Source organism: Xenopus laevis, chromosome 2S (assembly GCF_017654675.1).
Source record: "Xenopus laevis strain J_2021 chromosome 2S, Xenopus_laevis_v10.1, whole genome shotgun sequence".
Lineage (NCBI taxonomy): Eukaryota > Metazoa > Chordata > Amphibia > Anura > Pipidae > Xenopus > Xenopus laevis.
The window spans coordinates 33,034,084-33,044,164 of NC_054374.1; the positions used below are offsets into that span (position 1 = coordinate 33,034,084).

A 10,081-nucleotide genomic window follows, 5' to 3' on the forward strand; every position below is an offset into this window, starting at 1 on the left:
GGAGGAAGGATTGGCCACCATAGGGAATATGAGCGTGGCAGTTCTTGGATAAATTTCAAAGCTTGCGCTAGAGTCGCCCGTGCCACGCTGATGCACTAATATAGGAAGTGGAAGACTCAACCAGAATATGGACTTCATTTTGGTTTGTGGGAAGTTGGGAGCTAAACTGGATCATGATCAGGCCGCAGCAGTAAGTTTATTGTGTTGGTCTTAAACTGTCGCACCATTAGCTTATTATCTTGGCGGCATTGGCAGGGTTTTTAGGAGACGAAAATGACTTCCACATGAGACGACAGGTTTTATTTAAAATGTAAGATTAGAGCTCGTCCCAATTCTATTCATTCTATGAGATTTTGGAATTTGGTATTTACAATATTTCTTCCTACTGATTAATACACTTCTAAAAAAAGGAATGAATTGAGAGAGAATTTTTCTGGTGGTGAGATTAAATCTCACATTTAAATAAATCTACCTCAAGTTATGGGAAAGCTGCTGTCGGTTGCATAACAGTTAAGAGCGGGGGAAATTGTTGGATTTTAAGAGCAGTAGAGTGCCAGGAGAGATCTACCTTAGGGCAAGGCGCAGACATGTCGTTTTACATTGCGTTTTTAAAAAAGGAAACGCTTGGGTGTAAATAGCACTGAAACTATGCGACATGCAACATGCGTTTTTCCATGCATGTAAGTTTCTTTCCCAACATGCACTCTCATTGTTCTCATTTGAGAATTTTGGACACATACTTAAGAAGTACGGCTGCGTATTTACAAGGTGTGGTTTAAACGTACAGATCCCATAGAATCTATTGATTTTGGTATGTTTCTGCGTTTTGGCTCTGAAAAACGCCAATACTGGGTTCTGGTGGTCGATTTTGGCTTGCAAACGCCTTGTATGAATTGTCATTAGTTTCAGTGGTGGTGCAGTTTATGCGTATTTACGCTGCCGGAGCTTCTTCGAAAGCGCATTGTAAAACGCACGTCTGGCCTTGCTTAAGTATAAGAAAGCTGCTGTCAGTGCATAAAAGTAAAGAGCGGGAATATGTGGCATGTTAAGTAGCAGTAGAGTGCCAGGAGAGAGTGCTGAGCAACCAGGTCAAGGTCAGGGTGAGTGGTATGCGATGAATACAATAAGGCTGAAATACAATTTTTCTGGATGCCCGGCCTAGCCGAATTTGGGCCACAATTCTACGGCTTTTGCTCTATTATCTAGGGAGGAAATTACCCAATTCCCAGCTCAATACTATTATTTTGGGAACTTGGAGAATGAAGAGGGACCAGATATTTTCTTTAGAGGCGACACCTACTAAATGCGCCAAGGTAAGCAGATCCTAGACTTTGGAAGTCTACCGTCCCTCCATCTGTTAAGGAATGGGTTATGAAAGTCAATGAATTGCCAAATTCAAGGAGTTATCACCTTCTCTAGCAAGCAACACTCAAAATATAGAGACGTATGGTTGAGATGGTTACTATTTAGGGATACAGATGATTATATACAGCTCTTGACGCCCTGAGAAGGACGTTTCCGAAACATCTCTAGGCCTGATAGATACTCTAAGAATTAGGCCCTCCTGGGAACTCTGATTTTTTTTTTTTTCTAGGATGTGGTGATTGTTATGTATTTCCAGTTGTATGTTTCTGGCGACATACCCTGCTGGAGAACACCGTTGTACTATCTTAACATGATGTAAGGCATTAACATATTAATGTACTGTGTGATATGGATACTTTGTACTTTGGCTTAGACCTTCCCCCCTCCCTCCTCCATTTTCTCATTCTGTACCCCCCTTTCTTTTTCTTTACTTTTGAAACCAATAAAAATATATTAAAAAAAAAAAATAAGGCTGAAATAACATGGATGCATTCTGTAGAGGTAGAACAGATAGATGGTATTAGGGGAAAGGTGTCTCTCATGAGCAGGATTTGCCACCCATGCGACCTCTCCTTGCAGGCAATGCGGATAATAAACCAAGGTAAATTCAACTGGATGTGGAAAATGAATTGTAAAGAGAAACTGGTCCCAATAGTATATAAAGGGTTAGTCCCTTATACTTGCACCAAAATATTGTATGATAATAACAACAAATAAATAACAGGCCCTGGCATTTTAAATACACAGAGGCCAAAACTGCTAACCAACAGCCCACTAAATAGTGGTAATTTAAAGTAGCCCATCTGGCAGTTGCTTCTCACAGCCGACAGCCATCAGATTAAAGCCCCAATTTTCACACAAGCTTAAACTCCGCCTCTCCTGGTGCAGAACTCCTCCCTGTTCTGTGGTGCAACTCACCGGTTATTAAAGGTATAGAATTTATGACATTTTTCTACCAAATTGTCATAGAGATTTTTTTTGCCACAAAGACATTTTTCACCGTTTACACAACACTTTTGACAAAATTTGTCAGCATTACAACAAATCTACAAAACTTTAAGATACCTTCTGTGAATGTATCTTATTTTTCACATTTGGGACTGACACTTGTTTAACGATTGTGGAACTTACCGACATTTGTGCATTTGCCCCAAATAATCTGAGTTTGTCTGTGGCCTGCTGATGCCATGAGCACTGGGAGGTCCCAGTAGGGCATAAGGCTGGTATAAAGCAATTGGGCTAATAACATCCAGTGTAAGTCTACCTTTAGGTAAAAAATTTAAAGGGCCGGGATGGAGCACAATTGGAGGCAGCAACAAAAAGGCCTCTTTTATATAATAGAATATATCACTTTAAAAGAAAGCATTTGTTCCATGTTTGCACTTTTAATATCATATACTTATAATTGTGTTAAAATGTGCAACCCTTTATATATGTATCTAAATTACAACGGCACATTATGGATTAAATGGATTCCAGGCATACACTTTTACTTAATACAGCATGCAGATTATTATAGGATCATTTGATTTCCAATTCCTATATTTGACTTCCAATCAATTTGAGATAAACAGACAGTCTATTAAGTAACATTTTTAATTAAGATGGCCTACCATATCTCTGCTTATTCTGGGCTCTTTCTTTATAACGGTATTTACAAAAAGTAATAAAAATATATTCGGATACAGAACACTGAAATAAATTAGAATAGAAGGATTACAAATCTGAATTCATTTTATTAGAAACTGAAGATTTTTATGGTGAGGTTTTCTTTGCAAAAAGAGGCTCCATGGGGCTTTCATTATTGGATGCCTTATTGTACAAGTTGTATAGAAGTCACAAAACAAGAGCAATTAATAACCTTTCAGATATATTCTTAGAAATCAGTGCTTAGTGATGTCATCAGTTATAATCAGTGCTTTGTGACGTCACTAGTGTCACATGATTCACAGAAACATATGTATTTTAATAATGCATCCACTGTTGTACAATAAGGAAATATTAAAATCACTTTGGAGTTCCATGACCCATATGAAAGCCTTTATTTGGTACTGGAATTCTTCAGTAACTTCTGATATCCATATCATTTTACAGTGGGGTACATTATTCCTATAGAATTGGTTGTAAAATAGCCAATTCCATTAAATAGTATGCATCACAAATGTGTATCAGTGTATGTTAATCATTTAGTTCACCTTGAAAAGGGGATAGATGGTGCTTCCCTGAGATAAAACTATTTAAAGGGATTCGGTCATGATTTTTAAGATGTAGTTTTCATCTATAAATGACTCTGTTTACACTGCAAATAATTCACTCTACAATATAAAATTTCATTCCTGAAGCAACAAGTGTATTTTTTAGTTGTAATATTGGTGTGTAGGCGCCATCTCAGGTCATTTTGCCTGGTCGTGTGCTTTCAGAAAGAACCAGCACTTTAGGATGGAACTGCTTTTTGGCAGGCTGTTGTTTCTCAATTGCTATCTGGTTACCTTCCCATTGTTTTGTTGTTAGGCTGCTGGGGGGAAAGGGAGGGGGGTCATATCACTTCCGACTTGCCAATACAGCAGTAAAGAGTGACTGAAGTTTATCAGAGCACAAGTCAGATGACTGGGGCAATTGGGAAACTGACAATATGTCTAGCCTCTTGTCAGATTTCAAAATTAAATATAAATAAATCTGTTTTCTCTTTTGAGAAATGGATTTCAGTGCAGAATTCTGCTGCAGCAGCACTATTAACTGATTGTGTTTTTGGAATTTTTTCCCCATGACAGTATCCCTTTAACATAACGTCAAAATTCAGGAAAATATGCAGGCTGAGAGCATCGGAGCCCTTTAGCCAAGTGTCCACATCCTAAGTAGCAGATTTATCAATATTCAAGGTTTTAATTATTTTACTTATTTACTTCACTTATGTTTAGTCACAATTATTTTAGAAAAAAAGGCATTCCCACTAAAAACAATAGTTCTGCCTATAAGTGTGACCAAACCAGATGGCATTTGTCAGAAATACATATACTATATATATATATACATACATATATATATATATATATATATACACACATACATACATACATACATACATACATACATACATACATATATATAGACACACATACACTATAGATTCAGAGTGCCACAGAGGTCTACAAGGCACAAAAAAACACAAGGTTACACTTTGAGATTTCTTCTATAGAATCATGGAGATAAGGCATTTTTTATAGATGGGACATAACAGAGGGATTAAAGGAAATTTTAATACTGTCATTGGATACACTGAATTGCCGTGGGGTAAATACCTCAGCCTTGGAGGGAAAGACATGAAGGTAAATATTGTAAAAGTGGATAAAGAGGTTTAACATTAAATTCATCAAAAGACACATGTACAGTAGACAAAGCAGCCTACACACAATAACTTGCCTCTGCCAATGAGATATCTCGGTGGCCATGAAAACAGCAGGAACTACATTGACATGGGTTTATAGAAAATGTAGGCGGTGATTATGATATGATACTGATAAGTGATAGGCATCCCTTACTATAAGTGCAAGCCTGTGTCCCAGACACGCTTTGTTCAATATGTATTGATTGTTGAGCTAACAACCATTATATAAGTCTATGGATGCTATTTCATTTGATTTTAGTGCAGCATGTTGCATGGTAACTCCCAAATCCCAATATATACAAATATGCAAATAAGCCTCCCTATTCCGAATAACATATGCCCAATTATTGTACTGAACAATCATGTATATGCTGTATTTTGCCTTTAAAGGCTGACTTTTTAAACATGAACTTGTTGTATATTTTAAAAAAAGTTACATAAACACTATCTCACTGCCAAATATAATTATATATATATATATATATATATATATATATATATGTATATATATATATATATATATATATATATATATAAAAAGCAGATCAAATAATGTTTATGCACCTACAAAGGTCACTGTCCTTTAGGAAAATTTGCAGACATTTATTTAAAATGAAAAAGAAGAGAGGTAGGGAAGTGTCTTCTGATATGACCAGTAACCCTGTGGTGCAAAGTAAACAAAACAAGTATGATGTGACCTCACAAATACAGCAAGAGGGACATCACAACTAATTGTATCACAGGGGGAGTTTATCTTAACGTTTAATATGTTATAGGAAGTCATATTTTTTGCAACTTTCCTATTATTTTAAATATAGTTTTAGATTATTTGCTTTTCTGTTTTCAAATATGGGGCAGCCAAAAAACAATTGACTACAGTTTGGTTACTGTTAGTTTTGAGTGAAATTATTTTCTATTCTTATTTCAGTCTCTCATTCAAAAGACTGCCTGGTTGATATGGTAAATTGGACTCTTATAGCCAGTTTGCTTCTGAAATTCATGGGGAACTGCTAAATTTTTTAACCCCCCCCCCAAAAAAAATAACCAAATCCAAATTGTCTCAGAATATCACTGTCTAGACTATACTAAATCTTAAAGGGGTTGTTCACCTTTGAGTTAACATTCAATTTGATGTGAGTGAGTCATATTCTGAGACAACTTGTAATTGGTTCTTTTTTATTTTTGGTTTGAGTTATTCAGCTTTTAATTCAGCAGCTCTCCAGTTTGCAATTTCAGCAATCTGGTTGCCTGGGTCCACATTAATATAGCAACCATGTGCGGATTCAAATTGGAGACTGGAATACAAGTTGGAGAAGGTCTGAATTGCAATGTGATTAATAAAAAGTTGCAATAACAATAAATCTGTAGCCTTACAGAGCATTTGTTTTTAGATGGGGTCAGCGATCCCCATTTGAAATATGGAAAAAAGGAAGAAGAAGACAGAAAATAATTAAAAAATACTATAAAAATAAATAATGAAAACCAATTGAAAAGTTGCTTAGAATTGGCCATACTATAACAAACTAAAGGTTCACTTAAAGGAACAATGTAGAAATAAAAACTGGGTATAAAAAAAAATGTTTCAAATATAGTTAGTTAGGTAAAAATGTAATGTATAAGGCTGGAGTGACTGGATGTCTAACATAATAGCCAGAACACTACTTCCTGCGTTTCCTGCGTTACCAGGCATTAACCAATCAGTGACTTGATGGGGGGGCACATGGGTCATAACTGTTGGTTTTGAATCTGAGCTGAATGCTGAGGAACAATTGCAAACTCACTGAACAGTTATGTCCCATCTGGGCCCCTTTCAAGTCACTGACTAACTCAGAGTTAGAGAGCTGAAAAGCAGGAAGTAGTGTTCTGTTATGTTAGACATTCACTTACTCCAGCCTTTATACATTAAATTTTTGGCCAATGTACCCAGTTTAATTTTTCCACTGAATAATTCCTTTAACGGTGAACCAGCCCTTTAAGTTAAAAAAGAAATACCCAAATGACACACAAGAATCATTGCCATATTGCAACTACAAACACTGCCCATGTAAAATAAAATACATAATAATTGAAAGGGTATAAAGTTAAAAAAAAACAAAACAGGCAGATTTGCAGAAGACCAGCACCATTAGTAATAAATAATGGATATAACAAATTTATAAAACAAGATAACAGAAGAGTTAGGCAGCATTAGATACTTTCTCAGATATGGGATGGAAGGGATTAGTAGGAATTACATTATGTGGGATCCAGCAAATATTCTGTCATTTTAATGTGGGCATGCATGTGAAAGAATCAGGATTTATGGGAAATTACATATTGTCTTCCCATTTTTTCACAATGAAAAAAAAACCCTCATCTAACCGCATACCCAATTATTTGCCTCTATGTTTTTTTGATGCCTTATGAGTAATCTGTATACGAGAACAGAAACAGAGGATTCAGCTGCAGAGGAATAAAAGACGAGAGGTTGTAAAATGGACAGAATGTATTTAAATAAAAAACAAAGCTTAGTCAGACCTGGCACGGAAACCCCAAGTCTGCCAAGTTCACAATGGGTCTCCCGATTCATATAATGCTGTCAGATAACAAAGAAACCCAACTGGTCACTGCCATGAGAACCTGCCTTTAGCTATGGGACTAGCACAAGATCCGAGTAGCTCCAAAAATTGCTTATTTTTATGTGCAACGTTTCACATGCTCTAAAACGTATTCTGGAAAATGCAGGCTGCATACTTGTAAACCATCCAGCTTGCAAGGCATTCTGGAAACTCATCCTCTTTCCATTTATTCTCCTCTGGATCAAAGGTTAAGATGGAATCACTATAATGGCCATTGTAACACAGGCCACCGAGCACTATGATTTGATTGTCTAGCACGGCTACTCCATGACCACTCCTACCTATTGGCATGGACGCCAAAATAGTCCACTGATCCATATCAGGATCATAAACTTCTGTAGAGGGGCAGCCCTGCGATTCAAACGAAGCCCTTAAAATAACGCAGACGCCACCAAAGACATAGAGTTTGCCATTGTAAGAAATCATCTTGTGGAAACATCTAGCGTAATTCATTTTGCACTTATTTTCCCAGCAGTTTGTTAGAACCTGTGTTCTTCTGGTTCTTTGTTCCACAGTCCCCTCTTTGCTTGGGTCAAACACACACACCTGTTTGGAAGTTGAAGAGGAGGTAATGCCCCCTGTGATGAAAAATTTATAATTAAGAACAGTCCCTTCATGGCCGTATTTGTTGACAGGGTAAGGGTCGACAAACTCCCATTTATTTTCTATGATATCATATCGCTCTGTGGAGTAAAAGGTTTCATCCCGCGTCCTTCCAGCCACAGCATAAACATATCTACCAATGACTCCGACAGCAAATTCTGACCGTGGCACAGACATGTCTGCCATTCGCAGCCAGCTGTTTTGACGTGGATCATATCGGAATACTTTAGAAGATGGCAAGGCAAGGCAATCGGGACGGAGAGGAACCAGGGGACCTTCCAGCTCCCACCACACACGAGGCTTATGAAGAAGAAGGATCTTGCTATTAATAAGCAGGATAGTAGCGGCAGGGCTAATGACCCACAAGCTAATCACCCATCTATACAATCTGCTAAAAATGGGAAGACATTGCCCTTTATATGGGCTCCCTCTTGGTAAAAGCAAAGGAGAAAAAAAAAGAAAAATTTGAAAGTGTTAATAAACAGATTGTAATGTAAAGAACTAGCAAGACCAGGGATGTTCACATGAACGTGGAATTTCTAAGAATACATGATACATTTAAACGTAAATAGTATGACAGATCAAATGTAAAATTCAATTTTGGTCTTACTAGTTCTTTAAAGATTGAGTGAGATCACTTACTGAAACCACCCAAGAAATCATGATATGGCTGATGGAATAATGAAAACACAAAGTGAATGCAAAAATCATAATTCCTTTATTTATTTTTTTTAAAGTTAAAGAACTTTGATAAATGCAAAGTGTGGAAAACAAACAATCATTTCTTATACTGATGCAGTGACACAACCTTCAAAGCAACTCCTTTTGAAACATAAGAATCAAGACAAATTATTCTGACAGGCACAATATTTGCAGTCTACATTTCTGCTCTCCTTTCATTTATCCACCTGCTAACGGCTTTTTCATATTTCATTATTAGAATAGGGAGCATGAGGTGTCAGAATGATGATCTAGAAAAATATTACAGCTCAATGTAACCAACTTCTTGAGAATTCCTTCAGTATTAAATACACGAGCCTTGGGGTGATAAAACCTTACATGGTTTCTTCATCCGTATACCTCAGCTTCCTGTAAATCTGGTGTTTTTTGTTTTTTTTAATGAAGAAAACACACAAGAGTTAAGGAACCTGAAGGCTCCAAGTATTCTTAAATCAGCCCCTAACTCAAGATATATGATAATCTCCTCCCATCTGCAAACAACCAGCAGCAATGTAACAGCATGCATATCTAACAGATCCAACGAGTCAGATATAGCCACGATTAAAGGGTGTGTAAACGCTGGAAAAAAATGTAAAGGGAAAGTCAACCCCAAAATAAAAATTTCCCTAATAAAATAAAACATAAACCTAAGCAACTTTCCAAACTACATTAATAATGGTCAGTGCTTTTGAGGTTATTTGTAAAAACAATTGCTATTGACAGCAGCCTCTGTTTAACTCATGTTTGTTATTTTTTAAACAATGTTAAACAATGTTGCAAAAGTCTTGGTCCCCCAGCAAAGACAAGTCTGTTACCTTGTCTTATTTTATTTTAACAGTCTGAGCCACTAGAGAACAGAAAGGGACAAACACTGCTTTCAATAGCAATACATATACAAATAACTTAGAAACTGGAGAAAATTTGTAATGAATGTATATTTCAAATTAGCTCACAATTATGTCTTGCTTTTATTAGGCAAAAAAAAAAGTTGTTTTTTTTTGAGTGGACATTACCTTAGTGAGCTCTCTACTAAGTACTTTTGCAATTTTCAATTATATTTTTTCTCCAAGACAATTTTGCAACAGCGCCACATGCTGGTTACTTTGGCTGACTTCCTACAAACTTATTATTCCGTTTATACAAATAAAAGAGCTGGTCATGTGGATCTGGAAAAACTGAGAAAGAGACATTGCTCATTTCACTTCACATTCATAAGATGCGATACTAGCAGACAAAATATTAATCTTGGACTGACTAGGTGCAAATTGAGGAGTCAGTGGATAATCTCTAAAATGAACCCGTACTGTGTTGGACAAGGCCAGATTATTGAACAGAATGGTCCAAACTGGGTAAACTGCCTGGGCATGTATTGCTATTATACTAAAAATCT

The 10,081-nt window shown here is 36.6% G+C and overlaps 1 protein-coding gene across 1 annotated transcript; it reads right to left on the reverse strand.

Annotated features, from left to right (window-relative positions):
* Positions 1–7,449: 7,449 nt before the first annotated feature.
* Positions 7,450–8,439, reverse strand: LOC121400744 (kelch-like protein 15; the record flags this gene model as incomplete). Its single annotated transcript, XM_041584703.1, has 1 exon — positions 7,450–8,439. A coding segment is annotated over one exon (990 nt), but the record flags the coding sequence as incomplete, so codon positions are not given.
* Positions 8,440–10,081: the final 1,642 nt, after the last annotated feature.